This window comes from Electrona antarctica (assembly GCF_951216825.1).
Source record: "Electrona antarctica genome assembly, contig: scaffold_371, whole genome shotgun sequence".
NCBI lineage: Eukaryota > Metazoa > Chordata > Actinopteri > Myctophiformes > Myctophidae > Electrona > Electrona antarctica.
In genome coordinates, this window is record NW_027636937.1 from 91875 (window position 1) to 104374 (window position 12500).

Consider the following 12500-nt stretch of genomic DNA (forward strand, 5'->3'; position numbering starts at 1 on the left):
GAAAGCTCTGGTGGCCGTGGGGGAGATCTGCCAAGACTACGACAGGTATTATGCAAAGATATACATATACAGGGTAGGGCATTAAGCAACTAGTCGACTAGTAAATCCACTAGTCAACCTTGTTGGTATACTAGTTGACTAGTTGATAGGAAAAAAAATGTTTATTTTATATTATTTTTTCCCCTGATTTTGTAGGCCTCAAGATCAAGTAGATTATAGTTATAGTCACCAATGTACACAGTTTTTAAATGTACAAATATTTATTTCAAGTAAATATCAAGTAAATCAAGTAAATGATGTAGCCGCTGCCTATATGTATTATGTAGCGGGTCTGGATCCATCTTGGTGAACTCTTGCAGTGTGTTATCCCTGGTCGGCGATCAATCGTTTAGTGTGGAAGCCACAACGATATAATGACAGACGATTTTTTTTTTAAAAGACTCCTGCAGTGTGAAATACATGACGATCTGATGACTCGCCGACAACTTTAAAACTCCTACAGTGTGTAGGGGCCATTAGCAAATGTTTAACCGATGTCACGCTGTCGATCAGCTAAAGAAATGATGTTCTATGAAGATGAGATCAGATTCTACCTCGACGACTCAACTATCAACGTGTAGGCGCGTTGAACTCCCATGGCGACCGTTGGGAGACGTACGGTACTTGTCCCCGTCAAGAATAAATAATAATAAAAAATGTCCCTGTCAAGGACAAAGCGTCATCCATCGCCTCGGCCACCAGGTGTCCCGCGGGCAATCCATCAATTACGGCTCAATAATATCAACATGATTGATTACGGAGTGAGTGTCTGAAGGACACGCGCCGGCCAGGCTTCGGCTACACTTAAATCCGGTATTGATGTTCGACACTCGATCACTTTGCGGGCTAAATAAATACATAGACACATGTCACGGCATGACATGTGCGTGTTGAAGGGCAAAGGTGAAACATTCAAAATTGTCTCGTCTCGCGTCTCTCGCTTCCATTCTTTTTAACCCATTTTGGGGCGGGAACCCCTTTTGGTGTTTTAAACATTATGTTATAATTTAGCTATTGAAAAATAGCAGATCTACAAGCTCATAGCGCGCCACCGAGTGGCGCGCTACGAGCTTGTAGGTCTGCTATTTTTCAATGGCTAAATTATAACATTTAGCCATATAACATTTAGCATTTTCACGAAAAATCGTGAAAATGTGGCGCAAATCTTTGAATATGAATGAATGTCAGGATTTAGAAGGCATTTGTAGAATCGTCCTCAGGTCTAAATGGGTTAAAGTGAAGAAGTGTATGTTTAGCACTTAAAGCAGAAATAACATGCATTTTAAAACTGTTTTTGATATTTAATATCATATTGTCTATGTCCCTCAAACTTATTTCTAATGGTTTGTGGCTCAATCACCACTCTGATATAACCAGTCCATGCCATTTCTTTCAGGACTTTGAAAGCAGTTTTAGCTGCCTCAAAAGGCCTCAAAATTGAGGTCCGGGGCTAGGCTAGGCTAAACTTCAGCTCGCTCGAGCCATTGAGTTATAACAAGTAAGACGCGCGAACGCGGGAAGCAAACGCAGCTCGTAAATTGCAAAAACAACAATTAGAATAAATTACGTAATTTTTTAAGGTTTTTTTTAAGTTCTATTTTTTTTGTTTTTTAAGATTTTTTTTTAAGTTAAGTTTTTTTTAAGTTAAGTTTTTTTTTAAGTTAAGTTTTTTTTAAGTTTTTCCTTTTAAAGTTTTTCCTTTTTAAGTTTTTTTTTTAAGTTAAGTTTTTTTTTAAGTTAAGTTTTGTGTGTGTGTGTGTGCGTGTGTGTGTGTGTGTGTGTGTGTGTGGGTGCATGTGTGTGTGTGTTTTTGTGTGTGATACAGCTGCGCCCTCTGGTGGTGGGCGGGTGGTGTTACAGCGTGACACACAGACACACAGACAGACAGACAGACATGATCTGCTGGGTCTCATAGTAAATGCTCACTGCGTTCGCAATTACTAGCCCTTACCCGTTGTGAGATATTACCCCCTGGCCGCAGGGGGTACTGCGCCCTGAGCGCATTTTTTATTTACTAATAAATGTATTATTAATCATTAATGTGTAAAATCGAAAAAAGGGCTTCGTTAAGACCTCCATATTATTATGGTCAATGCCTGTGTGAAAAGTGGGAGTGATTGGTGCAGGCAGTGAGGAGATACGGCAGTGTTTCTGACATTCAGACATTCAGACATTGTCACAATGATAGTATGATGGGTGGGGCTAACGCTCCGGTTCGGCCTCTATCCTTTATAGCTCTATGGCCGACCCCCATCTGAAAATATGTTGTTCCAGGATTTGAGTTAAAAACGTTAGTTTAAAATATATATTCCAAATTTGCGCCACATCTTCACGATTTTTCAAAAATAGCAGATCTACAAGCCCGTAGCGCGCCACTCGGTGGCGCGCTACGGGCTTGTAGATCTGCTATTTTTCAATAGCTAAATTATAACAATGTTTAAAACACCAAAAAGGGGTTCCCGCCCCCAAAATGGGTTAAAGGACCACTTCACCACTTTTCAACCTTTCTTCATATAATTGGTCCTTAAAATGGCGCCGGCCAGTGTCACACCTTACACTGCAGGGATGCTAACGGGAGACCGCCATATCGACTCGATCGAATCAAAACATGGATTAAAGAATCTAAAGACATTTTTCACGTAGCCTTGGTGGTCTTGGCAGGCGGCCATATTTTCAACATATTTTCAGATGGGGGTCGGGTCCAATTACATATCATTTTTGTGGTCCTTGACATGAAATAGTTTGAGAACCACTGACATAGAAACAGAGGTTGTTCAGAAAACAAGGCATTTGTAGAATATGGTATCAGTCTTAAATGGGTTAAGGCGAGACATGGTAGGTAAAATCATGATTTTATTTTTATTTTTTTGCTATTTTGCTTCCTAAACATGTTTTCTTCCAAACTAAAGCAAAATAAACATTCAAAACACAGATTTAGATGTTTATTTTAGTAGTTTATTTTAGCCAATAACAGCTCGTTTTGCTGGGTGAAAATCCACCCTATCAATTTTCATGATTGGTTGTTGGTACAAAGGAAGTGACCATATTTGGATCAAACCACAGTCAGCTCGAGGTCCAGACCTTTCCAATGACATATGGCATTATATGTTGTTGCCAAGATTTGGATGAGATATTTTGTCTCAAAATAGTGGCTTAAAATAAAACGTTTTGGAATTTTACAATACAATTCTTTAAAGGCCGTTTACTCAAAATGAGTTTTCCTCATACCTGGGACAAAGAATCTCCACTTCAGTTGCACTCACATACACCAAACTTCCCAGTCTCTATTCATAACTATATTCTGCAGATATTTACAGATGGGTTAGTTGATATATCATTCACAGCCTGATTTACATCACATTTTATACCTAAAAACATGCCGAAAATTGGGTTTTTTATGACACTATTTTCTGATTTGTGGAGTGATATTTAGAGATATCTAAAATCCCTTCTGTAATTTTCTTTGTCTCTAATATGTCAACAAAATGAAACAATCATTTTGAACCTGGCTTTATCCGATCTTCAGATTTATCGTCCCGAAATGTATGCAAATTAACGCATATAATGCCTAATTTGCATATTTAAACATATCATTTCAGAAAACTTGTAATACAAAAAATCTTAGTTTTAATATAAGTAATCAACTGGAGAAGTTTCATTGTGATAGCTATTAGTTAACTTTTTTTCCCCTATTCACCTACCATGTCTCACCTTAATATGAACTGTGGAGAGTCTCTGACAGTAATAGAACTGTAATGTATTCATAACCGATCATATTTACACCGTCAGCATCTTCCAGTGGTGGAAAGTAACTAAGTACATGTACTTATACTGTAAGTACCAGTGGCGTGCACAGACATTTAGAGGGGCAGGTGCTCAAGTTAAAAAAGGGCACCTTGTGCAGCGCGTGGAACCGGCCGGTTGCCTTAATCCATTTTGGGCGGGAACCCCTTTTGGTGTTAGCATTATGTTATGCTTTAGCTATTGAAAAATAGCAGATCTACAAGCTCATAGCGCGCCACCGAGTGGCGCGCTATGAGCTTGTAGGTCTGCTATTTTTGAAAAATAAAAAAAAGGAGAAAAAAACGTTTTTTTTTTTTCGTTTTTTTTTCAAAAGGGCACATTGCCAAAAGGGCAGGGGGTGCTCTAGCACCCCCTAGTGTCTATCTGTGCACGCCACTGGTAAGTACTGTACTTAAAGGACCACTTCACCACTTTTCAACCTATCTTCATATAATAGATCCTCACTAATAATCATGATAAAATGGCACCATTTTCTTCTACTCGGTCTGTGTCTCATAGGAGGGCTCTGGGCAGTTTAGAAACCGTCCTCCAGTGACATCATCATTAGGCAGATTTGTTTTACAAAAATGTTTAGATTTTCATTATCGTGAGAACGATGGCTTCCATTTTCGCATTGCAACTTTTCAGGACTAGAAATCCTACAGTTTCTATTAGCTTGGATTCCCCATCGATGATGTCACTGGAGGACGGGTTTCTGAACTGCCCACAGCCCTCCTATGAGACACAGACTGAGTAGAAAAACATTGCGAAATTTTTTCATGGTTATTAGTGAGGACCTATTATATGAAGATAGGTTGAAAAGTGGTGAAGTGGTCCTTTAAGTACAATTTTGAGGTACTTTTACTTCACTGGAGTATTTCAAAATGTTCAGTACTTTTACTTCTACTCCGTATACATTTCAGAGGCAAATATTGTACTTTTACTCCACTGTAATTATTTGAAAGCTTTAGTTGTTACTATAGTTACTTTGTGTAAAACGAGTTAAAAATATCGTGGGATAAAAATATATTAACCCATTTTAGACGGGAACCCGTTTTGGTGTTTATAGCATTATGTTATACTTTAGCTACTGAAAAATAGCAGATCTACAAGCTCGTAGCGCGGCACCGAGTGCCACGCTACGAGCTTGTAGATCTGCTATTTTTGAAAAATCGTTAAAATGTGGCGCAGATCTTTGAATATATATTCTTTCAGAGCGAACGTTTTTGACTCAAATCTTTGCTTCTGGGGAGTCACTGCCTGGAACAACATATTTTCAGATGGGGGTCGGCGGCCAATTACATACATTGTTGGGGGTCCTTGACATGAAAATGTATGAGAACGACAGAAAACTGTCAGGATTTAGAAAACATTTGTAGAATCGTCCTCAGGGGTAAAGTAAAAAGAAACTCCAGTGAGACACATCTCCCTCTATATCTGAAGTATAAAAACAACACTTCTTTTACCCTACATTATATCTGTGCATCTTTTACCCTACATTATATCTGTGCAGTGCACAGAATTCAAAAAACAGTTTTCAGAGATGTGGCAGCATGATCTGATCCGTGTGGAGAAATGATGATACGTACCGTGCTGAAGTGAAGTGATGATACGTACCGTGCTGAAGTGATGATACGTACCGTGCTGAAGTGATGATACGTACCGTGCTGAAGTGATGATACGTACCGTGTTGAAGTGATACGTACCGTAATGAAGTGATGATACGTACCGTGTTGAAGTGATGATACGTACCGTGTTGAAGTGATACGTACCGTAATGAAGTGATGATACGTACCGTGTTGAAGTGATGATACGTACCGTAATGAAGTGATGATACGTACCGTGCTGAAGTGATGATACGTACCGTGTTGAAGTGATGATACGTACCGTAATGAAGTGGTGATACGTACCGTGCTGAAGTGATGATACGTACCGTGTTGAAGTGAGGATACGTACCGTGCTGAAGTGATGATACGTACCGTGCTGAAGTGATGATACGTACCGTGCTGAAGTGATGATACGTACCGTGTTGAAGTGAGGATACGTACCGTGCTGAAGTGATGATACGTACCGTGCTGAAGTGATGATACGTACCGTGCTGAAGTGATGATACGTACCGTGCTGAAGTGATGATACGTACCGTGTTGAAGTGATGATACGTACCGTGCTGAAGTGATGATACGTACCGTGCTGAAGTGAAGTGATGATACGTACCGTGCTGAAGTGATGATACGTACCGTGTTGAAGTGATGATACGTACCGTGCTGAAGTGATGATACGTACCGTGTTGAAGTGATACGTACCGTAATGAAGTGATGATACGTACCGTGTTGAAGTGATACGTACCGTAATGAAGTGATGATACGTACCGTGTTGAAGTGATGATACGTACCGTGTTGAAGTGATGATACGTACCGTAATGAAGTGATGATACGTACCGTAATGAAGTGATGATACGTACCGTAGTGAAGTGATGATACGTACCGTGTTGAAGTGATACGTACCGTAATGAAGTGATGATACGTACCGTGTTGAAGTGATACGTACCGTAATGAAGTGATGATACGTACCGTGTTGAAGTGATACGTACCGTAATGAAGTGATGATACGTACCGTGTTGAAGTGATGATACGTACCGTGTTGAAGTGATGATACGTACCGTAATGAAGTGATGATACGTACCGTAATGAAGTGATGATACGTACCGTAATGAAGTGATGATACGTACCGTAATGAAGTGATGATACGTACCGTGCTGAAGTGATGATACGTACCGTAATGAAGTGATGATACGTACCGTGCTGAAGTGATGATACGTACCGTGTTGAAGTGATGATACGTACCGTAATGAAGTGATGATACGTACCGTAATGAAGTGATGATACGTACCGTAATGAAGTGATGATACGTACCGTGCTGAAGTGATGATACGTACCGTGCTGAAGTGAAGTGATGATACGTACCGTGCTGAAGTGATGATACGTACCGTGCTGAAGTGGTGATACGTACCGTGCTGAAGTGATACGTACCGTAATGAAGTGATGATACGTACCGTGCTGAAGTGATGATACGTACCGTGCTGAAGTGATGATACGTACCGTAATGAAGTGATGATACGTACCGTAATGAAGTGATGATACGTACCGTGCTGAAGTGATGATACGTACCGTAATGAAGTGATGATACGTACCGTGCTGAAGTGATGATACGTACCGTGCTGAAGTGATGATACGTACCGTGCTGAAGTGATGATACGTACCGTGTTGAAGTGATGATACGTACCGTAATGAAGTGATGATACGTACCGTAATGAAGTGATGATACGTACCGTAATGAAGTGATGATACGTACCGTGCTGAAGTGATGATACGTACCGTGCTGAAGTGAAGTGAGGATACGTACCGTGCTGAAGTGGTGATACGTACCGTGCTGAAGTGAAGTGAGGATACGTACCGTGCTGAAGTGAAGTGATGATACGTACCGTGCTGAAGTGAAGTGATGATACGTACCGTGCTGAAGTGATGATACGTACCGTGCTGAAGTGATGATACGTACCGTAATGAAGTGATGATACGTACCGTAATGAAGTGATGATACGTACCGTGCTGAAGTGATGATACGTACCGTGCTGAAGTGAAGTGAGGATACGTACCGTGCTGAAGTGGTGATACGTACCGTGCTGAAGTGAAGTGAGGATACGTACCGTGCTGAAGTGATGATACGTACCGTAATGAAGTGATGATACGTACCGTGTTGAAGTGATGATACGTACCGTAATGAAGTGAGGATACGTACCGTGCTGAAGTGATGATACGTACCGTAATGAAGTGATGATACGTACCGTGCTGAAGTGAAGTGAGGATACGTACCGTGCTGAAGTGGTGATACGTACCGTGCTGAAGTGATGATACGTACCGTGCTGAAGTGAAGTGAGGATACGTACCGTGCTGAAGTGGTGATACGTACCGTGCTGAAGTGAAGTGAGGATACGTACCGTGCTGAAGTGAAGTGATGATACGTACCGTGCTGAAGTGAAGTGATGATACGTACCGTGCTGAAGTGAGGATACGTACCGTGCTGAAGTGAGGATACGTACCGTGCTGAAGTGAAGTGATGATACGTACCGTGCTGAAGTGAGGATACGTACCGTGCTGAAGTGAAGTGATGATACGTACCGTGCTGAAGTGATGATACGTACCGTAATGAAGTGAGGATACGTACCGTGCTGAAGTGATGATACGTACCGTAATGAAGTGATGATACGTACCGTGCTGAAGTGATGATACGTACCGTGCTGAAGTGATGATACGTACCGTGCTGAAGTGAAGTGAGGATACGTACCGTGCTGAAGTGGTGATACGTACCGTGCTGAAGTGAAGTGAGGATACGTACCGTGCTGAAGTGAAGTGATGATACGTACCGTGCTGAAGTGAAGTGATGATACGTACCGTGCTGAAGTGATGATACGTACCGTGCTGAAGTGAGGATACGTACCGTGCTGAAGTGAGGATACGTACCGTGCTGAAGTGAGGATACGTACCGTGCTGAAGTGAGGATACGTACCGTGCTGAAGTGAAGTGATGATACGTACCGTGCTGAAGTGAGGATACGTACCGTGCTGAAGTGAAGTGATGATACGTACCGTGCTGAAGTGAAGTGATGATACGTACCGTGCTGAAGTGAAGTGATGATACGTACCGTGCTGAAGTGCTGAAGTGATGATACGTACCGTGCTGAAGTGCTGAAGTGATGATACGTACCGTGCTGAAGTGCGCACGCAGCGCATCCGCCCGCCGTGATAGTCGTATATCTGCTGACAATAAAACAAGGACATATAAAACACATGCTGTCGGCCCGGAATTCGATCAGGGCTGAGTCTCGGACAGAAATTGCCTCGCTTGGAGAGTAGGAATCCAGCTGTGAGCTGTCAGCTGCTGTTTCATGTGCAACGCACACGCCCGGACGCGCACGCACGCAGGCACACACGCACGCATGCACAAACCTTATCATCTAGCTTGCGAGTGCTGAAGGACAATTCTACACACGCATGCGCACACACACACACACACACACACACGCACGCACACGCGCACACGCACGCACGCACACACACACACACACACACACATACACACACACACCAGCACGCAACACACGATGCGCACATTTGACATATAACGCAGAGACAAACAAAAAATAAATGACATGCATAAAAACATGAAGACAAGAACAATGTCTAGTAACCGCTCGGCCTTCCGCCTCGCCAGGCTGACCTTAACCCATTTAGACCTGAGGACGCATGTGTGTCATATTATAGCTTTAGACCCATTTTGGGCGGGAACCCCTTTTGGTGTTTTAACTAAGCATTATGTTATACTTTAGCTATTGAAAAATAGCAGATCTACAAGCTCATAGCGCGCCACCGAGTGGCGCGCTATGAACTTGTAGGTTTGCTATTTTTTTTAAAATCGTAAAAATGCGGCACAAATCTTTGAATATATATTCTTTCAGAGCGAACGTTTTTTTTATTTCGACGTCAGGCCTGAATGGGTTAACCCATTTAGACCTGGGAACGATTCCACAAAATGCCTTCTAAATCCTGACAGTTATCTGAAAAACCCATGTTTCTATGTCAGTGGTTCTCAAACATTTAGCCGTAAAAATCTTCTCTTATGGGGGTCTCTGACATATCTTGTCAGATGGGGGTCCACAGGGCTAATTAGTGTCATTTTGGGGGTCCTTGACATGAAAATGATTGGGAACCACTAATATATTATACCAGTAAGACGCCCTACCAGCGACTTCTCCCGCACGCCTCCTCCTGGGTGACGGCAGCCTGCTGGGCGAGGTCGCCCGCACGCCTCCTCCTGGGTGACGGCAGCCTGCTGGGCGAGGTCGCCCGCACGCCTCCTCCTGGGTGACGGCAGCCTGCTGGGCGAGGTCGCCCGCACGCCTCCTCCTGGGTGACGGCAGCCTGCTGGGCGAGGTCGCCCGCACGCCTCCTCCTGGGTGACGGCAGCCTGCTGGGCGAGGTCGCCCGCACGCCTCCTCCTGGGTGACGGCAGCCTGCTGGGCGAGGTCGCCCGCACGCCTCCTCCTGGGTGACGGCAGCCTGCTGGGCGAGGTCGCCCGCACGCCTCCTCCTGGGTGACGGCAGACTGCTGGGCGAGGTCGCCCGCACGCCTCCTCCTGGGTGACGGCAGCCTGCTGGGCGAGCGCTGGCGCTTTGGCAGGGGGGGGGGGGGGGGTCCAGATCAACATATGGAATGAATTCTGTACTGGCCATATATGGAGCGTGTCTTGAGTGTACAGGGTTTGATGAGGTCGGATCAACATATGGAATTAATTCTGTACTGGCCATATATGGAGCGTGTCTTGAGTGTACAGGGTTTGATGAGGTCGGATCAACATATGGAATGAATTCTGTACTGGCCATATATGGAGCGTGTCTTGAGTGTACAGGGTTTGATGAGGTCGGATCAACATATGGAATGAATTCTGTACTGGCCATATATGGAGCGTGTCTTGAGTGTACAGGGTTTGATGAGGTCGGATCAACATATGGAATGAATTCTGTACTGGCCATATATGGAGCGTGTCTTGAGTGTACAGGGTTTGATGAGGTCGGATCAACATATGGAATGTCAGGACAGGAAGGACGGGGTGGGGAGGGATCGTCATATGGAACGTCAGAACAGGTCAGCTCCATAAATGGAGATCTAAGGGTTTGAGGTCAGATGTAGAGTTGCTGGCCGGCTCCATAAATGGAGATCTAAGGGTTTGAGGTCAGATGTAGAGTTGCTGGCCGGCTCCATATATGGAGATCTAAGGGTTTGAGGTCAGATGTAGAGTTGCTGGCCGGCTCCATATATGCAGATCTAAGGGTTTGAGGTCAGATGTAGAGTTGCTGGCCGGCTCCATATATGGAGATCTAAGGGTTTGAGGTCAGATGTAGAGTTGCTGGCCGGCTCCATATATGCAGATCTAGGTGATCCAGTCTTCTCCATGTACGGCTATCCAGGGTTAGATGAGGTCAGTGTCGTGATCTTCATATTATGGAGATGGCCATATATGGTGGCGTGACGTGTCACGAGGCGTGACCATATATGGGTGACTAACTAACTGACGAACAGCAGATGTAGGTTTTCATAGTAAATTATACCTACGATCGCAATAAGTGCTATAAGTGATGTTTACATTAAATATAAAGGTTAGATATAACAAACCATCATTTTATAGCATAACATCATTTCTTCCTCTCTCTCTACTTTCCAGCGATAAAATGTTTCCCGCGTTCGGTTTCGGAGCGCAGATCCCGCCAGACTTCAAGGTAAGTAAAAGACGTTGTGCTTTTATTACGTCTGCATGTGTGTGTGAGTGTAGTTGTGTACTGTCTGTCAGTGGCGTGCACAGATAGACACTAGGGGGTGCTAGAGCACCCCCTGCCCTTTTGGCAATGTGCCCTTTTGAAAAAAAATAGCAGACCTACAAGCTCGTAGCGCGCCACTCGGTGGCGCGCTATGAGCTTGTAGATCTGCTATTTTTCAATAGCTAAAGCATAACATAATGCTAACACCAAAAGGGGTTCCCGCCCAAAATAGATTAAGGCAACCGGCCGGTTCCACGCGCTGCACAAGGTGCCCTTTTTTAACTTGAGCACCTGCCCCTCTAAATGTCTGTGCACGCCACTGCTGTCTGTACAGCAGTGGTTCCCAAACTCTGTTATGTCAAGGACCCCCAAATTGACACTAATCAGCCCCCATTTGACCATTTGACCCCCATTTGAAGAGTCATGCCATGCAGCGACCCTCCATAAGAGAAGAGTTTTACAGCTCTATAGCAGTGATTCTCAACCGGTTTAATTTCAACGACCTCACAGTTTGACATGCATTTGTCTACGGACGCCCCGTTCAATGGCATTTCTATCTCTGGGACCCCTAATTTATATTATATTATATTATTATTATATTATATTACTGGCAGCGGTGGCCGAACGGATAGCGGCGCGGTCTTGATACCGGAAGGTTCCTAGTTCGAATCAGCCGTCCGACACGTTAAAATTACCACCGCTGAAGTGCCCTTGAACAAGGCATTGAACCACTACGATGAAATGTGTTCTATGAGCAGGGCCTGGCTGGAAACAAGTTCTTGAGCTTAGCCCAGATACCCTGGGTAAATATAGATTTCATTTCATTTCATTCATCAATGTTAATTTAACTCTGAGAGTGTACAAATGGAACCACATTTTTCATTCCATGTGTACACTCTCAGAGTTACAGACCCATAATGGTCCATTTGGTTCCAAACTGTCATCTAGCTGGGGACCCCCTGGAACTCCCTCAAGGACCCCTGGGGGTCCCCGGACCCCACTTTGGGAACCCCTGGTGTAGAGGACAGGTGGTGGAGAGAATAGTTTGAATAGTTTTCATTTAGTTTTAGTCACATTTTAGTCACCTGGAATGTGTTAGTGTTAGTCTAGTTTTAGTCGACTAAATGTCATAAGATTTTAGTCGACTAAATCTGCAGGTGATTTAGTCGACTAAATTGTATTTTGGCGGGCCTTGATGCCGTCGTAATGGCTGATTTTAGACTTGCTGAAAATAGCCGATCTACAAGCTCACAACGCGTCGCAGTGCGACGCGTTGTGAGCTTGTAGATCTGCTATTTTCAGCATGCAA

At 43.8% G+C, this 12500-nt stretch overlaps 1 protein-coding gene across 1 annotated transcript in view; it reads left to right on the forward strand.

The window, feature by feature from the left end:
• The window catches only part of LOC306919620 (copine-4-like), a gene marked incomplete at both ends in the record, with an annotated part of 106978 nt that overhangs the window by 80365 nt on the left and 14113 nt on the right, over positions 1–12500 (forward strand). Inside the window, 2 exons of the mRNA XM_079532375.1 lie at positions 1–45; positions 11098–11152. The exon at positions 1–45 is cut by the window's left edge and continues 89 nt beyond it. Of these exons, the coding sequence (XP_079388501.1) occupies positions 1–45; positions 11098–11152 (100 nt within the window). The remainder of the gene's footprint in view (positions 46–11097; positions 11153–12500) is intronic.